This window comes from Hakea prostrata, chromosome 4, assembly GCF_041222555.1.
Source record: "Hakea prostrata isolate BN-2017 chromosome 4, UWA_Hpros_2, whole genome shotgun sequence".
Classification (NCBI taxonomy): Eukaryota; Viridiplantae; Streptophyta; class Magnoliopsida; order Proteales; family Proteaceae; genus Hakea; species Hakea prostrata.
Genome location: NC_142603.1, coordinates 38,715,848 through 38,737,858, shown reverse-complemented (window position 1 = coordinate 38,737,858; position 22,011 = coordinate 38,715,848). Strand labels below are relative to the sequence as shown.

Below are 22,011 nucleotides of genomic sequence, written 5' to 3'. Positions count from 1 at the left end.
AAGTTGGACCTTGATTTCAATGTTGTTATCCTTGAAAGCCTTAGGAGGCCATGTCCGGCCTTATCCTTACCCTGACCCGGCCCGGAATTTGTTTTGTCTGTAGGTCCAATGACCCGAAGTCGTGGGAAAAGTCCTTGTGACCCTTTTGGTTGATGATTTGGTGTCGGAGTCCAAGCCCATGGACATTGACGATGATGCCCCTCACTTGAATCAGTGTTAGTTTTGAATCTGCGCACCGAAGAGGGGTGAATTAGTTGAAATACCTAATGAACTCCTGTGCACAATCCAAAGGTATTTCCCAAAACTAGACTTCTTGATGGACTTGTAGGTGAAAACCCCACTCAATTTGACCCCGTATAGCCCCCCAAATCCCTGTCCGAAGTTGCTGAACTATGTCTGGAAAATCCTGCTTGAGCATTAAAGAAGGTAAGCTTAGTTGGTGGACCTAATGAACTCCCATGCTTGATCCAAAGGTATTTCTAGAAACTACACTTCTTTATTGACATGTAGAAGAAAACCTCACTCAATTTGACCTTGTATAGCCTTCCGAATCCCTATTCGAAGTTGCTGAACTATTCTTGAAAATTCTGTTCAGACTCTGTTGGTCGATACTATCAACCAAAGGTATCAACCAACAAGCCCAGATTCGAATAAAAAGGTGCTTTTTGGATATTCCTTTCTCCTTTTTAAGTGAAACCTCGAACCTAAATCATTATTTCACTCTTTTCAACATCTGAGAACGTGGGAAAGCTCCTCTACGCCTCCTCCTTGGCTTGGGTGTTGATCTTCTTCAAGAATCATTGTGTCTCTTCTTTAATCTCTTCTCCATGGTATGTAATCTCTCACTCTCTCTCTAATCTACTTCTACCTCATATTGTTCTTGCTACTGACTTCGTGAAGAAGGTGCTGCAACCTTGCAACCACCTCTTCTACAAGCTCTTTTACTTTGATTAAACCTCTCTTTATCCTTTCCATGCTATGATTCTCATACATGATGTTCTTGCTTTCTTATTTTGATTTTCTTCTTCTTTACAACATGAATTCATCTCTTAATCTGATTCTCTCTTTCAATTAGGTCTGATTATATGTTAGTAATTGTCTATATTCTGTTGTTCATCATTCTATTGATTAAATTCCTAAGTTCTCTTGCAATTGCAATTGATTTCATTGAAGAACATGATTCTTGCATGTTTGAACCTAGGACCTCAAATTGGGGGTTTTCAATTTGAGCATTGGATCATGTTAATTCTTGCTACGTAGTCTCCTGCTACTGTTCCTATCATCCCCTCCAAGTTTCGTATCGATCCGAGACCCGAAAGACCAATTTTGAGCCAAAACCAAAAATCCCATTTTGCTGTCCAAGACTTTGTTGGTCGATACTATTGGTCGATACCATCAACCCAATGTATCAACCAACAAGGTTGTTGTCAGCAACTTTTGCCCAGTTTTGATCCGTTCGATCTCCGATTGTTTTGATTTCTTCTCTAATCCTTCATATATGTTTGTTTAGGGCTTTAAGACTATAATTGGACCATTCTCTTGTTACTTCATATCATCTTCTTCACAAATTGAGGTAAGGACGGTTATTGCCATATAACATAGACTGTATGACTTTTACACTGTTGTTGGTAACTTAGTAGACTTAACTTATTAGTTGATTTTAAACATCATATGACTACTGTAGTTACCTTATGACAGTAGCACCATGCTTAATTACTTGGTTTATCATGTTACTTATTCTTGTCATTTATTTATACACTATATTATGACATGTTATGACATGTTTTCAATATGATAATGTATTGTTGATATGTAATGGATGGAAATAAGCATGTGATTGCTTAGGTATGATTTGGGATTGGGGAGTGCCCTACTGGTACTTTTGTCCTTGGACATCGGAGGGAATAGTATGGGATGTTCTCCGAAGATGCCCATCGACACTTTCCTGGATCATTGGATGACATACATAGGACTTGTCTAGATGTATGGCTAGGATGCCCCTGTCATATCAGACCCGAATTGGAAGGGCATTGAGACCGAACGACCCGTGGTAGTAGTGTGGATTTGTGGGCGCTCAAGACCGGTAACCACTCCGTGAGAGGACATGAATTGCATTGCGGATACCCAAAAGGGGCCATTTATTGGTAGGGTTGCAAATGGCTAGACTTGGGCTCACGGGCGCTCAAGACCGGTGAAATGATCCGTAAGGGGACGTGAGAGCTTCCCGTCTACTATTTGTGGATGACCAATAGGGTTGATGAGTCCGGTGAATAATATTCGTGACTTTAGTGTGAAGGATACCGGAAAGGATCCCGAGAGGGGAGGAATGGACGTATCTAAAATTGACATGATATGACTAAGTAGATGACTTGCATTGGGCTAGGCTATACCTTGACATGCGCCAATACTTAGACCAAATGGTGATGTGAGAGAGTGGTGACCGAAACTCCCAACCATGGATTTGTCCGAGAGGGATGCAGGACCCAATTCCCCCCGGTGATGAGTGACTGAGACTACCTAAAGAAGTATGGTGCTTTGACTTAAAGCATGTCTACCATAGAGACCAGCATACTTAGAGTTAGAATCATATTTGCATCTTATGTCTCATATCATCTGCATCATTTCATGATTGATATTATATGGCTTATGTATTATGGAATAACTTTCCTTGCTAAGTTCTTTTGAACTCACTCCTTTTTGCAACATATTGTGTTAGACTTTTCTGCAGGTACTCATATTGTTGACTGTGACGGTCAACACTTTGACGACTAAGTTGGTGATTCATACCACTTTGGCTACAATGACTACATCGCGAAGGTTATCAGTTCAACACTCATATTTGTCAAGAGTGGATCCGGCCTGGCTTAGTTTCTTATGATTATGTTATTGAGGAGACATTGTATAAGTTAGAAGAAACTATAACTTAGTTGCTTACCTTTTTATTTCCCTTCTTTGGGGATCTAGTTGTAACCTTTACCTTATTTCGATCTATCCTCCGCACAGTTGTCTTTTGATTTGGTACTTGTTATTCCGCACTCTGATGTTCTTTGTGATCCTTCGTGATCTTTCTTAATTTTTATTATTAGATTACTTGAATACCATAAATTGTTCTTGCTTTTGATTATATTATTGTGCTAAGTGGATATGATCGTTCCTAAACTGGATCTGTTGGGCTATGGATCACTCCCGAGTAACCCAGATAGGGTACCCCCTGGGTGGATATTGGGGCGGGATGTGACAATCAACCCAATGTATCGACCAACAGAGTTGCTGTCAACAACTTTTGCCTAGTTTTGATTCGTTCGATCTCCAATTGTTCTGATTTCTTCTCTAATCCTTCATATATGTTTGTTTAGGGTTTTAAGACTAATTGGGCCACTTGCTTGTGATCTTGGACCATCTTCTTCTCCAACTCAAGGTAAGGATAGTTATCGCTACAATCACTTAAGATGTGTGACTTTGACTTGATATTCCTAACATAGTGAACATAGTCTCTGTCTCATGTTCTTCCCATTTTAGACTTGCTACATATGTCTTGTAATAGTAGCATTGTGTTTACCTTTGTTTTATTACAATGCCTTATTATGTTTATCAATTTCAATATATGATGAATTATGTCAATGTTATGAATATAATGTTTACTATGATGTTTTATCTTGTGAATTAATATGATGAACTTGGGCATGTGATTGCTTAAGTATAACTTGGGATTGAGGAGTACCCTACTGGTGCTCCTGTCCTTGGACATCGGAGGGAATAGTATGGGATGTTCTCCAAAGATGTCCATCGACGCTTTCCCGGGTTATTGGATGACATACATAGGACTTGTCTAGTGGTGTTTGGCTAGGATGTCCCTATCATATCAGACCCGATTCGGAAGGGCATTGAGACCGAACGACCCGTGGTAGTAGTGTGGATTTGTGGGCGCTCAAGACCGGTAACCACTCCGTGAGAGGACATGAATTGCATTGCGGATACCCAAAAGGGGCCATTTATTGGTAGGGTTGCAAATGGCTAGACTTGGGCTCACGGGCGCTCAAGACCGGTGAAATGATCCGTGAGGGGACGTGAGAGCTTCCCGTCTACTATTTGTGGATGACCAATAGGGTTGATGAGTCCGGTGAGTAATATTCATGACTCTAGTGTGAAGGATACCGGAAATGATCCCCAAGAGGGGAGGAATGGACGTATCTGGAACTGACATGATATGACTAAGTAGATGACTTGCGTTGGGCTAGGCTATACCTTGACATGCGCCAATACTTAGACCAAATGATGATGTGAGAGAGCGGTGACCGAAACCCCAACCATGGATTTGTCTGAGAGGGATGCAGGACCCAATTCTCCCCCGGTGATGAGTGACTGAGACTACCTAAAGAAGTATGGTGCTACGGCTTAAAGCATGTCTACCATAGATGACCAGCATACTTAGGGTTAGAATCATATTACATCATATGTCTCATATCATCTGCATCATTTTATGGTTATCATGTGGATTATGTGTTGTGGAATAACTACCTTGCTAAGTTCCGTTGAACTCATTCCTTTTTCTGATGCAATGTTTTGTTAGACTACTCTACAGGTGATTGTTTTGATGGTATGTTCCCCGAGGTAGACCCGGATACCTCATACTACTATCCGGAGGCTAGCTACAATGAAGACTTCGGTGACGATACCAAAGAAGATCCTTTGGCGTATCAGGGTTAGCCCTTGGATAGTTTGGGAGCAGCCATGTGGATCTCTATGGTCTTCACTTTTGAAGAGAACTTATTTATTGTGGAGGAGACTTATGTGTAGCTGCCCACCCCTTTCCTTTTGTGTCTGTTAAACTTGGAGGAATTGTAATAACTTTTGATTTATCTTCATAACTTGAGATTTGTAATTAACTAGTTTTGACCTCACTTTCCGCTTGGTCGAAGGGGTGGATTCTGCCCACTGTCTTCTTAATTTTATCTGATAAGATATTTATTTCCGTACTCTGATTATCTTTGGTATCTCATTTCTGAATTCTATTATTATCAATTGTTTAGTCTAATATTGATTGTTCATGATTGTGTTATCGTTGATGTGGATGGTGTGGTCCCTGGACTATGGATCTTTGGGGCTGTGGATCACATCCCGGGTATGCCAGATAGGGTATCGGCTGGGTGGATGTGACACCTGCTCCATCCTTGTTACTCAAACCATCCACATATACCTCCCACACTGTCGGGATAGTGGGTTTGGTAACTTCTTCCATGGTTGCCGTAGTCTCTACTACAAAGTTGGCTAGTGCTTGAGCTTTGATTGCCGTTTGAGGCTTAAAGCTTACTTGGAACTCACTGAGTTCAATCGACCATGCCACCATTCTTTCAGACAAATCAGGTTTATGAAGAACTTTACTAAGGGGAAAAGTAGTAAATACCTCGATTGAATGAGCTTGAAAATATGGCCGTAGTTTCCTAGCTGCTATCATAAGAGCTAGAGCCTGCTTCTCGATCTGAGAATACCGTGTCTCCGCGTCAAGTAGTACGTGGCTAACGTAATAAATTGGCCATTTCTTCTTGTCCTTTTCCCGAACGAGTACTGCGCTGACTGCCGAAGGGGATGTTGCTAAATATAGCTGTAAGACTTCTCCCTTCTCCGGTCGGGACAATAGCGATGGTCTTCCAACGTCTCCTTCAGTTCTTCGAAAGCTTTTTGACACTCCTCGGTCCATTTTGCCTCCTTACTGCCCCTCAAAACTTTGAGGGCCTTGAAAAAAGGTAGACACTTTTCTCCTGATTGTGAGATGAAACGGTTTAAAGCGGCTACTCTCCCCATTAAGCATTGCACATCCTGGACGGTTTTGGGGGCTTCCATATCAATTAAAGCCCGTTTTTTGGAAGGATTAGCCTCAATACCTCTTTGTGATACCATGAAGCCCAAGAATTTTCCTGAAGAAACTCCAAATGCACATTTCTCCGGATTCAGCTTCATTTGGTATTTTCGCAATACTGAAAATACCTCCGTCAAATCTTCAATATGTTTTGTGTCACATCCTCCCAGCCGGTACCCTATCTGGCATACCCGAGAGTGTGATCCACAGCCCGAAGATCAGGTATCGAGTAATCAACCTCCCACATAAACAATAACATAATCATGAACAATAATAATAAAAGTGCGGAAGATAAACCATAGATCCAAATAAGGAAAGAATGAATCATATATAAATCAGAGTACTAGATATAATCAGAGTGTCTAAAACAGATAAGTAAAGTGAGGCAAAATCCCACTCTACAACCAGCGGAAAAGTAGTTCTAAAAGAGAATAAGCGGACATGAATCTAATCCCTAAGGAGGTACAATGGGTAACTAAATTGTTCTCAACTTTATAGACAACATCCCTATAAGTATAAATCTCATAAACAGCACAAGGACGCTTCCACTCAATGGTCGGACTAAGCATTGTACAGAGCATAACCACTCGCGGGATCTTCATTGTAATTGTTGTAACCGCAATCACCTTCCTGGAGATATGCCTCTTCTCCTTGCGCTTCTTCATAGGGGCCGTCATAATATTCAGTACCTGCAGAATAGTCTAACAAACATTGTACAATAAAGGAATGAGTTTCAAAGAAACTCAGTAAGGCAGTTAAATCCATAATAACATAAATGACAGGATTTCAGAACAAACATAAATGCAATATGGTATGAGACAAGCAATGAATGAATGAATCTAACTCTACATATGTTGGTCTCTATTGGCAGACATGCTTTAAGTCATAGCACCGTACTTCTTTAGGAAGGTCTCAATCACTCATCATCAGTTGGTAATGGGTCCGGCATCCCTTGGGACATTCCATGGCTGGGGGTATAGGTCACCACTCTCTCACATCACCATTGGTCTAAGTACCGGCGCATGTCAAGGTAAAGCCTAGCCAAATGCAAGTCTTCTACTTAGTTACATCAAGTCAGATCCAGATACATCCATTCCTCGTTCCTGACGATCCTTTCCGGTATCCTTCACACTAGAGTCCTCATAGTCCCTGACTACGGACTCATCAACCCTATTGGTCATCCACATATGGTAAACGGGAAGCTCTCACGGGTTGGTTACCGGTCTTAAGCGCCCGTGAGCCCAAGTCTATCCATATGCAACCCTACCAATAAATGGCCCCCACAATGTGATTCCTGTCCTCTCACGGGTTGGTTACCGGTCTTGAGCGCCCATGAATCCCCATTGCTACCACGGGTCGTTCGGTCTCAATACCCCTCCGATTAGGGTCTGACATAATAGGACATCCTAGCCAAACACTACTAGACAATCCTAGATATGTCATCCAACAGTTTAGGAAGGTGTCCAGAGGGCCTCTCCGGAAACATCCCATAATATTCCCGTAGTAGTCCAAGGACAGAAGTGTCAAAAGGACACCTCTCCTTTCCAAACCATACTTAAGCATACACATGCATCAATTCATATCATCACATATATGGTAACTTCATATATGGAAAGAAATCAATAATTACAATCAACTTGTATATAATTGGTAAGTAAATCATTCATGAATCAATTAATCATAAACAAGTACTGCTACTGTAATCAAGATTATGCAACAGTAATATATCATTGTAAGAATCTAATTAAGGAAACAAATCAATGATATTCAAATATAGAAACTAGATTCATGCTATCTATGTTGTTAAAGAAGTAAACATCCTTACCTTTTATAACTCGCAAAGGAATCCTAAGAAATCAAGTAAGATCTTGGCAAACTTGAGAAGAAGGTCCTAAACAAGTGTATACAACATATTAGGAAAGATCCCTACAGAAAAGATACCAAAACATCCAACACAGACCAATCCCGGAGTTGTCTGTACTCATTGGTCGAGTGGATTGGTCGACTGGTCCGGTCGACCAATCGATCGACCAAGCGATGAGCGATAGCCTAAAAATCGGAGTTTTGAGATATAAAATCCGAATTTGGTGGTTCAAAAGGGTACTAATCAAGGGGTAAACTACATCAGTAGTATCCTAACATATAGGGGACCTCAAAACACTAATCGAATCAAGCCATCAAGATCCAAATTAGGAAACAAAAAGTTACCATAATTAGATCAATCATGGATCTTGAAGAATTCAAGATAGAAATCAAAGACAAGAACAATAGGAGAATGAATCATTGATTCGGGTAAAGGTATCATGAAAAGCATACTTAGATCTTCAAGGAAATAGGCTTAAAAGCATAAATCTAAATAAGGAAACAAAACCTACCATACATGTAACTATCATGATTCATGAAGAAAACATGGTATGGTAGAAGAGAAACAACTAGAGATTGATAGATCATGGATCATGAAAAGAAAACACAGCAATTGACTACTAACATGATCAATATAGAAGATCCAAGGAGATCGGAATTCAAATCAGAAGTTAAACAAAGACTAGATCATGGTTTGATCATGATTCCTTCAAAAGCTTGCAATGATCATGGTTAAGATCATTGTTTTAGCCATTAATCCTTAGGATGATCATGAGAGACAAGTCCAGAGATGTTTGCAACAGAGAATGCAGCATCTCCTCTACTGTCTCAACTCAAAAAGGAAAGAAAAACAGAGATGGAGGAGAAGAAGAGAGTGTAGACATACCTTTGATGCAAAGGAAGAGTTTTGACGAAGATCCGTCAAGAAAATCACCAAGGATGCAAGGGAGATGACTTGCAGAGGTCTTTGGTTCGTTCCAAAGAGTTTGGAGGCAGCAAATACGAAGTAGACTCGAGATTGGACTTAAATAGAGCAAGCAAGACCTAATTGCCAAAGACAGCACCCATTGGTCGAGTGGATTGGTCGACTAGTCCAGTCGACCAATCGTCGACCAATGCAGACAAAGCAATTCCACCGGGGAATTGAAGACCCAGATCAAATCCAATCCTGAAGGGGTTTTGCACACATATCAAGTGACTTACCTAATAGGTAGAAATGCCTTCAAACAATGATAGAGAGCACTCCAAGTCCATCAACTAATCCGATCTTCATCAAGATTCAGTTTCCATAAATAGAACTTCATCATCAACTCTTATGGATTCAAATCCAGACACCAAGTCCTCCACTGGGATGGCCCAAAGCTGACTTCTTACTTTACTTCGGGTCACTGGACCTACAAATAACAAGGTTTCCGGGTCAAGGTTAGGGCTGGGTTTTACATTTTGCCCTTGCAATGCTCTTTACTAGTATATCGTCAACATAAGCTTCGACATTTTTCCTGATCAAGTCTTTGAAAATTTTGTTGACGGCCCTCTGATAAGTAGCTCCTGCATTCTTCAGGTTGAATGGCATGACTTTATAATAAAAACTTTCATGATCAGTCATGAAAGCCATAAACTTTTCGTCCTCCTTGTTCATGAGGATCTAATTATATCCTGAGTAGGCATCCATGAAACTCAAGGTTTCATATCCTGCAGTTGCATCTATCAACAGATCAATCCTAGGCAACGGGTAACAATCTTTAGGGCAAGCCTTGTTGAGATATGTGTAATCTGTACACATCCTCCATTTCTCGTTTGCCTTTTTGACCATCACCACGTTGGCCATTCAATTGGTTTGATGAAACCAGAACTCTTCAATTTTTCAACTTCGCCCCGAACGGCTTCGTATTTTTCCATGGAGAAATTTCTCCCTTTTTTGATAACTGGTTTCACCTTTGGATCTATCCAAAGTTTGTGCTCTGCAACATGCCGATCAATTCCTGGCATGTGTAGACCACGCGAACATGTCACTATTTTGTTGAAGAAAAGACTTCAACTCCCCTTTGAATTCTTCTAGCTGCTCAGACCCGATATAAGTAACTCTTTTTTCATCATCGGGATACAACTGGATTTGCTCCAGTTTTTCTACTAGCTCGGGCCTTTGCATTTCTGTTTCGTCCCGATCATCTCGTACTTCAATTGGTAACGCCGTTACCTTCCTCGGGCCTTCCTTGTCTTTCAGATATGCAACATAACATTGCCGAGAAATTCTCTGGTCAGATGAAACTTGACCGACTCCCATCTCAGTCGGGAATTTTATTTTGAGGTGCTTCGTTGAAACGATAGCACCTAACTTCGACAAAGATGGTCTCCCAAGGATTACATTGTAAGTAGGGAGATCCCGAACCACCAGATGATCCTGCAAAGCCATATAGATGTGTGGATGACGGCTCCATCAAGTCTTCATCCACCTTAAGTTTCTGATAGGCTGCATAAGATAATAGGTTTGCAGCAGACCCGGTGTCAACTAACACCCTGTGTACTTCTCGGCGTGCAATCTCTACCTTGATGACTATGGCGTCATCATGAGGTAAACAAACACCTCTTTCATCTTCTTCGCCAAATGGTGGCCAAAGGTGATCGAACCCTCACCATTTGGCCTTTTACGCTTTTGTGTCTCTCCGGTCCCAACAACTTTGGATTTCGCTTTCAGCTTCCAAAGTGATTCAGGCTCGGGACCTCCAAAGATTGTAAGGATCGGTGACCGAGTAGCATCAATCACCTCCTTACCCTTCTTAGATTTAGGAGCCTCCTTTGGTTGATCTGGGCTAACCGAATGGTCCCTCTTTACTGCTGCATCGCGTGGTTCCTCTCGTCTTCTACTGATGAACTTGAACAAATGTCCCTGGGATATCAATCTTTCAATATCCGCCTTTAAATGTCTGCAATCATTGGTATAATGACCGTAATCCTTGTGGAAACGGAAATACCTTTCTCGATCCTGCTCCCCAGGTTTAGTAGGAAGCTTCGGAGGCCACTTCAAGATATTCCGTTTCTTGATAATGTTTAAAATATTAGCCCGAGGAGTATTTAATGGAGTATACTCACTTTGGTCGAGAGATCTCTACCGCCACACCTGATGAGGCTTTCCAACTCGATCACGAATATTCTGCCTCGCAGAATATTCGATCACGCCTGATGAGGCTTTGGTCGGCTTCTGCTTGTTTTCAGGAGCCTTCTGCTCTTTCGCAGAGGCTTTATTGTCCCCCTGGCGGGCGTCTTAGATTTCCGTGACTTCGCCTTGCTTTTGGCATCTCTATACCAATTCAACATAAGTTGTAGGCATGTCTTAAAGTAATAACTCCAAGAGTCATCGATTAATGAGTCCAATGAACAAAGCAGTTTTAGCTACTTGCTCATCTAGATTCTCTATCTCCATTGTAACCCTGTTGAATCTTTTCAAGTATTCCCGAATTGATTCATTCTTCCCTTGTCTAATAGTAAACAAGGTTTCCTCGGTCTTTTTAATCTGGATTCCACTTTGGAATTGCCCTATGAATTTGCGTGCCAACTCGTTGAAATTCACGATCCTTCCTGAGGGGAGGTTTGAGAACCATTTTGTCGCTGCTCCAGTTAAAGATGAACCAAAGACCCTGCAAAGAATTTCATCAGAATTATCTGCAACTGCCATAGTCTGCTGATAATAACTGATGTGGGCCGTGGGATCTCCAGAGCCATCGAATGTGGAAAAAGTTGGCAAACGGAAATTGTGAGGAAATTGATATCCAGCAATGGGCTCGGCAAATGGAGTTTTTCGAATAACCGAATAGATATCGTCAGTTATCCTTCCTCTCGCCAATTGCCCGAGCTTTTGATTGATATTAGACAATTCTTGACCAATATGTGCTAACCGATCTTCAACAACACGATCATGGCCTCGAACAACACGATCATTATCACGAACTACACGATCATTATCACGAACAACATGATCATCATCACGAACAACACGATCATCATCACAAACAACGCATCTAACAGTTGGTGAGTGAGTTCTCACTCCTGTAACCAACCTTGTATTCGAATCGGTAGTACTCCCTTGCGGTCCGTCGAACCAATCGTCACGCCTAGGGAGATTTTCAGTTCTCCTAGGTACTCGGTCGCCTTCCCGGAAGTTTTGACCGATATTCTGTTCATCCATCAGTCTTCGATCCCGCTGTGATGCACGCCTTCCTGCATCACGATGGTCGGGCTCTTGTGGTATTACCACCTGTCTAGTCAGCGCACGGAGTGCCTGACTTACCTCCAACATCTGGAGTTTTAGTTGATCCAGTTGATACTGGAGTGAATCTGGAGGATTATTACCTCCTTGACCACCATCTACTTCGAGCGGTCGACTTCCTTGAGGAATATTCGGATTGTTTACTCTAGGAATTTGAAAGCCAGCATCTCGTTGTGCAGCATCTGTTGCTGCTGCCGCTGATCTAGTCACCATAGCTTTTTGAAACGTTTCCCACAGACGGCGCCAAATGATGTGTCCAAAATCTGCTCAGCCCTTAGATCTCCTGAGAATGACCTGCAAAATAAAGCGTCAGATGTGGCCCGACCGCTGGGGGCGGGAGTCCACCTCCGAAGGCTAAGTCAGTTGATGAACTTAATCACAAACGGCTCTGCTAGAGCACAGAGCTAAGGAATGAATAACAGGAATGCGATTTAGATAGTAAGCATCTGAGTGTTTTCGTCCGTCCTCTACCTTGTGGGTAGGTGATGTCTTATATAGAGCATACCTTCGACTGGTAGTAGATCATATCCACTTGTAGAAGTGAGCTTCACGCACCATATTCATACTTTTATCACGAAGGAGATGATCCATTGGAGTTCCCAAAGAGGTCTCAAGGCACTCCCAACATCCACTGCAGATAGAAAGGCCAATAGATCCACATTGCTCAGGAAATCTATCAAACATATGCACACGTTTGAATTTTGAAAACCAAAATCGTATCAGAAAAGTTTGGAGAATAATTTTGCTCAAATCTGATAAATGAAATTGGTGGAAAAGTTACATAGCTCCCTTTACTGACCATCATCTCCTTCGCCTGGTCAGGGAACTAGTAAAGAAAGTGTAAATTCAATGAAACTAACCTTGTAACTGTAAAAGTTTACAAGTATCAGAAACACGAGATCACAGTGTGAAAGCTGGAACTTCTAGGCATGCTACTATAGTCGTTGTCCTTAAAATGTAATTCGCCCCACGAAAGGTGCTATGAGGTATTGGCGAACCGTCTCCCAGGATACAAAGAAGCCAACTCAAAGTTGTTTTCCCCAAGTTTGCAAGCACAGACAAAACTTCAATACAGAGAAAATTTCAAATTCTTCTTATTTTTTGCCATTGAGAAGCAAGATGACATTTATGGGCATTGAAATGCCTGCACATTCGCAAGCTCGGACCGTACACTATCCTCGCTCGTACACTGCACACGCATTGGCGTGCCTTTTTATTATAAATCATAGTTAATAGGCAGCACCTATTAATTAACTTGAATTCTGTCTTCCCAATTTCCAATGTGTGACTAAATAAAGAACATTTTTCTAAAATAAATAAAAGAAAATTTTATGCACTTATAAATCCAATAAAAACAAATATTTATTATATTAAAAATACTACAACATTAGATTATTAAACTGTTAAAATGCAATAAGTCCAACAGTCTGGGATTGTATTGGCTCCAACTCCTTCACTTTGATCCAATTTTTGGTATTTCAGCCTGTTTCAGTTGATTCAACATGCTATGGGTTTTGGGGTCGATAAAAACCAATCTAGACACCCGTATAGAATTTTAATCCTGCCGTGTAAACTGAGTCCAACACAATCTGAAAGAACAAGAGATCATACAAAATTTACAACATAAGCAAAGAAGAAATAAGTTTGACTTCCAATCCAAAAGAAACTTTGGACCACCAATAATTTCTAGTCACTAAACATGTACATGAAAGTTGAATGCAGCAAGTGGTTATCATGCTCTTGTTTTTGATCACCTCTATAACTTTCGGTGCCACAAAACTTGCTCATCAATCTTGGTCAGATTTTCATCATCAAGACACTTCCAAGTCTTGATCTGCTCGACTCCCGTCCAAGTCTTGTCCCCCTTTCCTAGCTCAGCCAGAACTATCCTTGCTCTTCTAGGCCAACCTGCTTTACCATAACCATGGTATCCAAAACCCCCACCATAGCAAAACCATATACCTTCAAGCTCCCCGCAGAAGTCGTTTGTATGATCATGGCCGATGAAGACAGCCTTCACATCTCCCACGGATACAAGGGTTGACAAGACACCAGAGTTGACAGCAGAACAAGCCACTGCCTCCTGAAACTGGCCTACAATCTTCTTATACCAGAGCTGCCGAATTTCTGGGATTGGAATGTGGAAGAATGTGAGTGCCGGTGTAGGACCCAATTTGATGCCATACTGTGCCTCTTGTTCCAATCTGTTTCCCTGCTAGTGTGCAACCTGCAACATGTTAATATTATCCAAATGTAGAATAAAAAACAGTTAAGGAAAAAAATAAATAAATTTCAATGGCAGAGATCACAGTTGTATATAGGCAAACATTCAGAATATAAATATGCTTGAGTATATGATCATGCACTTCTAACAGAAAAATCTCAATGCTCCATGTCATACCGTGTTATACCTTTATGCCCTCAGAAAAGTTATGAAGCCAATGGAGCTGAGATTCCTTGATCCAGTCATAAGTTCGAACACCATTGACAGTAGCCCTGTCTCCACTGTCCAGAAATAAGAGATTCAAGATACTGGTATTGGCCAGGTCAGACCCAAAAGCTCCTAGAATTCTGAGATTATAGTTCCCAAACCCATCAATAGTTATTGTGCTTCTTTCAACACCATCAGCAGAGTCACTCATAAATGGATTGACCTGAGAGACCGAATAATCCATTAGTGAAATAAATGACATCAGTTCCTCCCGGCTCATGGTAGATTCTTGGTCATGGTTACCCAAAATTGCTGCCCAAGGAACTCTGTACTCCAAGGCAGGACTGACAGCCCTGGCTAAAGATTCAGCAGCATCTGTTGCACTGGACCCAAATATATTGTCTCCTGGATGACAAAAATTAACAAAAGGTGCTTTTAGGGATTTCTCCAGAAAAAGAAGATTGGAAAAAAATGAACAAGAAAGTAGTTAACACAATGAGAGATGCCAAGTTCCTCCACCCGCCCCCCCTTTTTTCTTTTTCTGTCTACTCTACCCTTAAAAAAAGCATGGGTTGGGTTAAAGATTCTAAAAATCAAGTTCTTCAATCCTAGCGAAAGTAGTTAACACAATGAGAGATGCCGAGTTCCTTCCCCCCCCCCCCTTTTTTCTTTCTGTCTACTCTTTGCTTAAAAAGAGCATGGGTTGGGTTAAAAGATTCTAAAAATTGAGTTCTTCAATCCTACCTAGAGAAAATACTTTCAATGATCCATGGAAAATAAAGCAAAATATCCACACTCCAATTGGTTTCCAACATTTGAGCACAGGAAAAAAATAGAAGGGTAACTGGGAGACAAAACAAATGTTTCTTTTCCCTTTCAAGGTAGGAGGGGTTGGGTTTTAAAGGGTTCCAAAAATTGAACTCTTCAATCTAGTGGAAGGTATCACTCATAAAAGATCTAGGGAGAATAAAAGCAAATATCCACACTATAATTGTTTTCCAATGGTTGAGCAAAGACAGCTTCTAAAGATATAAAGCAAATACAAATCCAGTTAATCCTGATAGAAACTGAAATAGTAACCCTCGCTTCCACCCAAATTACAGGTCCAAAAAAGATGAAGAGATTCTACATATACATAACTGAACCCAAAGCTGGTTTCCATTATAAGAAGGCCAATTGTGTTTTATCTGCATCAACCTAAGAAAATATATCTTCCATCCCTTTCCAAGTTCTGTATGTAAAATACGAAATTGAAGATGCATTGTCTAATATAAAGCTACATCATAATAGACAACTAAAGACCAAACAGCAGGATCTTCGATCATGTCAATAGTATCACATTTCATCTGTTCTAGCGGTGCTAAATAACAGAAGCTCTTGACAGTTGCAATACAATATTTAACAAATACAGCCCTCAGTAATACCCAACAATGCTTCAATATGATATCCAGCTATAAGAGAACTAAGCAGAATCAGTCCAGGTTGATTGGAGGATAGATTAACTAGTTAAATAACCAGAAGTTCAACAGATCTCAGAAATAGCAATTAAGCTTCTCTGCAGTGAAATGACCTTCTCATCTCACATATGTCAAAAGGGGATGACCTCACTACCTTAGAATTGCATACTAAATCAAAGATGTTAGTGCTCAGATATGGTAGAATGTTTCAAATTAGAAAGCCTCCTAACAATTGCTAGTCACCGAAACTACTAGCCATCAGATCATTATAGAAATACAGACTTAGTAAGAAATATGTTGGAACACCAGTGTGATAACTAGAGAAGTATCTGCTGGCCGGATGACAAGACAGATCAGTTTATGCAGCCATCAGATGGAGGTTCTACTAATATTGAAGGCTTGCCCTAAGAAGGGCCCGTGATGATGGTTGGATTTAGAGTTCCGGCCCCCAAAAATCTCTGAAGAATTCTTCACAGCAGTAAGCCACAAGGATTGGAAAATGATCTCTATATCTGGTTTCCACTGGTCATGATGTGCTATTCACAACATGTACAAACTCAAGCCCTGTGCACTGTAACTTCAGCTGCTTTTCTGATGATTGATAGTCGCAGATTCTGCATAATGTAAAATAGGTATCCATCCATAATGGAAGAAAGGGGAGAAATAGCCTCCCACTCAACCTAGGCCTCTGACATGGTTAACAATTAATTCTCTTGTTAATCATCAAGACATTGGAGTTATAGGGAGCCCCAGTCCTTTATTGACTACCTTCATAACATCAACTAAATCACTTCCTTGCATGGAGATGTTCAGATTACAATCCAGAAGAGAAACCAAGCTAAATCTACTATAACAACTCAAAATAGAATCTAACTTATTTAACTTGGTTAATAACTAAACAATCAAATGAGGCTTATAAAACAGTAGCTATATTGACAGTTTTATATCTCAAAAGACGATCTGTCTATATTTTCTAGAGCCTGTACTTCAAAAAAAAAACCTCCACACAAGGCATCTTTTAGCCCATTAAATCGGAAGAGAATTTCTTATTTAAAGACAGCTGTTTGATGGCAAAAATGGGTCAGAATCTGTACTGGTATATGTGCTTGATATGTGGCCTTGATAAATCAACACATAGGCCCACAAGCACAGGCTTGATGATAGAAGGAAATCTGGACAGCTTTCTCCTACAATCTACACATAGTAAAAGACGTGGTTTCATCGCTCAAAGAACTGGATGGAATAACATAACATGCTCAACCTCTAAACAGAAAGTGCAATTGGTTGACATGCCCATAGTCTTCTTCAGTCTTAACCTCCACTTCATGCTTCACAGCAGCGAGCTCTTGGGTTCTGCCAATACTGTCATCATCATCATTTCCAGTATCTACAATATCAGCACTATTGCTTCTGCCTGCATTGTCAGCAGTACCATATTCTTGAGGATCATAAAAATGAACCTCCAGGTTGGCTTCAACAGCAGCAAGAATAGAGTTTCTGTTACAACAGTGCTGACAGAAATTAGCAAATGCTATCTTGCTGTTATAGAATCTTTTTCAAATGGTGTCAGAGATTAATGTTTTATCCTTATTCACTATTGAGGGTGTTACTCTGTGAAACCAACAAGTTGAATGGCTGGAAACTTTTGTCCACTGTTTCCAGATTTTGGGTGTCAATGGCTGTCATCTTAGGCAAATCATCTGCTAAAATAGCTTCTCAAAGCAGCCAATGAAACTACCATTGCTGCTCTCTCCCAATCAATGTCTGATCTCAGACAACAATTCCAATTTGTTGAGCGAAATTAGCTGGTTATGCTCCTGGTCAAGCCTGTATGAGCAATTAGATCATCAAACTAATCCATGTAATTGTTAACTAACAAAGATCCTTCCTGAAGGGTGAAACATAGTTCTCAAGGCACCATCAAGGTACGCAAACATTTTGAGGTCTAGGCAGTTGACACCTCTGTGATATTGAATACCTTGGCTGTTATTTATGCCAAATATTATTTAAATAAATGATTTCATTTACTAAAGATATTATTAACAAATAAGCAAATCCCCAGTTCAAAAACAAAAATTGGACATTTAGTGGTAGGTGAACTTTCAACTTTCCTAAAGATAGCATGTTCTACCTAATACTAATAGTTCCATGTGAAAATAGAAGTATTTGACCAATCAAACTTCTTAGAAAACAACAACATTTCTCTAAACTGAGAGTAGTTTAATTACTTGTAGCCAATATTATATCTTCTAGAAACAATATAAACCAAATGGGAGAGTAGGACAGTCACCAATTCAAAGAATAGCATATATCAAATACTTGTTCTGTTTGAATCTAAACCTCCAATATATAGCTTTTTGTAATATTCTGTCCTCTAGTTCTATATTGTTTTAAGATGAGGGCATACCCAATGCCGTAAGGTTTTCTTTTTTGTTTGGGGTGGGGGGGTGGGGGGTTGGGGTGGGGGGGGGGGGGGGGGGGGGGGTGGGGGGTGGATTTCCTATGCAATCTTACTCCAACAGTTTTTTATCAGGAGCCTTAATGTAGTAGTTCCATGAACAAGGATAGTGATAAAAATTTAATTCCATGCCATGAGGTTCATTATGAGATGCTGTAAAATAGAAGGACCTACATGTAATGTTTTCTATAATTTACAGGTTTTCAGCTATCACCAAATAACAGCACTAGTGTGCAACTAATTTAATTAGCCCATTGGGTACAGAATCAGTGTGGGTCACGAGGTGTTCAACTCAATACAAGCACCCGCTTGAGATTAGTATCACAAGAAGGAAGGGAATCAAGGTTTGGTTATAAATATAGCCTTAAGGTAAAGATATTGGGTGTAATTTAATATTAGCTCATAACTATTGAGGGAGAGTTTTTCCCAAAATTGAAGACAAAATTTAAAAACCATCAGAAGAATCTCTATCAAACCAAACACATGAAATTTCCAATCCACAAAACATAACTACGGTGAAGTGGTTTTCTCTTGTCATTTTTATCGATTTCTTGTCAAACAAGCACAGCTTGAAGTCTCTCTATTTATTTCTGGTCATGGATTCCTGTGTTGCAGCTTCTTCAAAAGCATTTGGAGAAGATCACTACACATAAAACAAAAGAAGCAATTGATCTGGAAAGTACTCAAATAAACACAAAAGGAATCTAACTCCTTAGGCTTCAACCAAAAAGAAAAAAACTGCAGCTTCATTTAGTTGCAAAGAGAATTTAAGGGAAGGAAAATGAGTTTTTCATACTTAAAATAGAAAACTTCCATAATCATTTGTATTAATTACTGTATGTGATAACATGACTTACACCAAGTCATTCCATATTTGGTTATCAAACTACAGTACTTTGCATCCATTTCCTTTTGATTTTAACAAATAAATAAAGATCACATGTAAAATATATCATTCCTAAATATGGTGTGAAATTTAAGTAGCTTATGAAATCACATAGGTTATGATTACAAAACTTCCCTTTTTTGGGCTAAAAGTTCCCCTTCCGTTCTCTTTACTTCTCGTTGCAACCAAACAAAATCCATAATTTAGATAACAAAAACAAAATAAAAGGAAATCAAAGTCTATAGAGAAATTATAAGTAAAAAATAAAAACAAAAACAAAAAAGGAGCAGAAGAGAAGCATCACCGAGAACTTCAAGCTAAGTAGGAACAAGTATCAATCCCAAAAACAAGGAATTCTAAGCTACTTTACCCAAGCTCAATATGATTTCCTAAATTATATCATAATAAAAGAACCATACCACAGAAAATTCCAAGCTTATTTGGAACGAGTCCTGAGATCTCAAACAAGAAGTTCTATACTCTTTCATCCAATCTGTGTATGATTCATGAATTTGATCAGAATAAAATACAAAATCACACCTGTAAAAACGATAAGATCCGGCTTTTCAGCTTTAATCATTCTCCGAAGGAACTGAGTTGTATTTAGATCAGTACAGAACTCAAACTCCGATGGCAACACGTCTCTACATCTGGTCACGATTCCATTCCCAAAATGCATATCCGCAACCTATAAAATCCCCAACAAAAAGAGAGAAAAAAAACCCACTTCATTAGAACATATAAGAACTAAAGCTTCAATGTTAAAAAGAAAACTAACGGACCTGTAGGATCTTGAAGGAGCCATTAGAGTTGAATCTCAGAGGAAGATCAGGTTTTCTCTTGATCTTTGGTTCTGTGTTACCCACCATCAAATTACCAAGAATTTGGGTTTGAAGAAGGTAGAGAATCGCGGAAAGGAATGCGATGAAGAAAGGGAGGATCAGCCATTTTTCTGTGGCAGTACCCTCCATCTCTGGAGAGGTAATGAAGCCTGCAATTCCCTTTGGTTCAACGAGATCAGTTTCAAACCAAAAACTAGAATTTGCAGTGTTAGATTCTTCTCGGTGGTGTATCTATGCCCTTCAACGCCTCCCCAATTTCCCTTCGCTTCTGCTGTTGTTATTTTGCTTCTCTTCCATCTTCCATTTTCTTCCTCCGTTTCTAGCTGGTAGAGAATGGTCTGACACAGACAACGCATCATCAGTTCTGTATTCCTTGTCCAATGAGCTTGAGATGTTTTTGTTTATTTGTTTTTCTTATTTTTAATTTTGGAAAATAATTCTAACACTTCGCAAACTGCAGTTTAATTATTAGCACTCTCCTGAACTTTCACTTTTTTAGAACTTTTCTGTTAATTTCTGTTAAAAATTTAATATCCGATTTCCTTAAAAAACTGAACTTTTACTGATTATTCTTTTTTATCCATAAATGATTAAAAATTTTTATTTATTTTAAATAAAGATGCTTTATATATAGGGAAATTGGAGATGAGGATATTACAAATAGACCTGTAAACGGATCGGATCGGATTTGGCTCAGATACATCAGTATTTTGAATTCGAATTCGATTAACAAAATCGAATCCGAATCCGAATCCAGAAATTTAGAGAAGACATCCGAATTCAAATCCGGAACTTTATCGGATATCAGATAATAATCCGATCCGATAAACTATCCGATTATTGATTGGTGATTGTCAAATTTTTTTTATTTTTTATTTTCAATTTACAATTTCCGATTACCCATATCTGAATCCGATTCTCAGTCTTTTTTTTGTGAAAAATGTTTAATACTTTACTCTAACCTGAATAATTTTTTATTTGAATATAATCCGATCCGATAAACAATTATTCGAATCCGAATCCAGTTGCTTAACTGATGGATACGAGTATTCGGATAGAGATACCCTTAAACGAATATGAATGTGAATTCGAAGGCAGATTTTGACTATCCATTTACAGGTCTAATTATAAATACCGCCCATAAAGATTGAACCCACAATCTCTTTATTGAGAGGTGATGTTCTTTATCCTTTCATTGGCAATAACGTTTATTGGCAGTAAATGATTAAATTAGTACACTTGTCATGGTGTATACCTCCTGATTTGAGGACGTGTAACTGAGTAAGCGTTTGGTTGTCGGAGAATCTGGGCTTCGATTTGCGATTTAGGTTCAAGTAAATCTGGTTATTTACAATAGAAAAACTGTTTGGTTGATCTGAGTTTGAAAATTAAAGTTTTGATTAACTGAATTTAAGCTTAATCATCTAACAAAGTATTTGATAACCATGATTTCGGATTTAACCGGCTAATAGTCTAACTTTCACAAAACGTATAGGTATAATTATGCATTAAATATGATTTTTTTATAAGATGCATTAAAATATAATTTTTTAGTCTATAAAATGTATTAAAATATTACTTCACAATTAGGTTTAAAAGTAATACCTATGAACTGAATTGTGTTAAAAATTATGCTCGGCAGAGGACTCTTAACGATGGAAAAAATAAAGGAAAAATTTAGATTCTGGAAGAGGATTAAATAGTTAGAATCTTAGTACTATTATTGCCATTTTAATACTTTCACTGTTTAATGCTACTTATTGTCATTTTTTTAGTAAAAGTAATTTTAAAAAAAAATTTCTTCTGCCAAGTGGTACAAAGTAATGGTTAATAGTTCTTTTGAGTTTTTTTATATGAGCCTCCTTCATTCCAATTGAAAATTCAGCACACCCTCTTCAAAATTGAAACCTTACAAAGTCACCTCCACATTTAACAACGTCAAGTTTCCTTTTG

At 39.3% G+C, this 22,011-nt stretch overlaps 1 protein-coding gene across 3 annotated transcripts; it reads right to left on the bottom strand.

Moving 5' to 3' along the window:
• Positions 1 to 13,392: 13,392 nt before the first annotated feature.
• Positions 13,393 to 20,449, bottom strand: PAP28 (purple acid phosphatase 28). Of its 3 annotated transcripts, none has more exons than XM_089152955.1 (4): positions 19,999 to 20,449; positions 19,757 to 19,904; positions 14,396 to 14,820; positions 13,393 to 14,199 (listed from the first exon to the last, which is right to left on the bottom strand). In XM_089152955.1, exons 1-4 carry the CDS (start codon positions 20,185 to 20,187, stop codon positions 13,741 to 13,743), a joined length of 1,221 nt encoding a protein of 406 aa, XP_089009081.1. In that variant the 5' UTR covers positions 20,188 to 20,449; the 3' UTR covers positions 13,393 to 13,740. The 3 variants fall into 3 exon arrangements, with proteins under 3 accessions (XP_089009081.1, XP_089009082.1, XP_089009083.1); XM_089152956.1 differs by having other exon boundaries at positions 13,393 to 14,196; XM_089152957.1 differs by having other exon boundaries at positions 14,131 to 14,211.
• Positions 20,450 to 22,011: the final 1,562 nt, after the last annotated feature.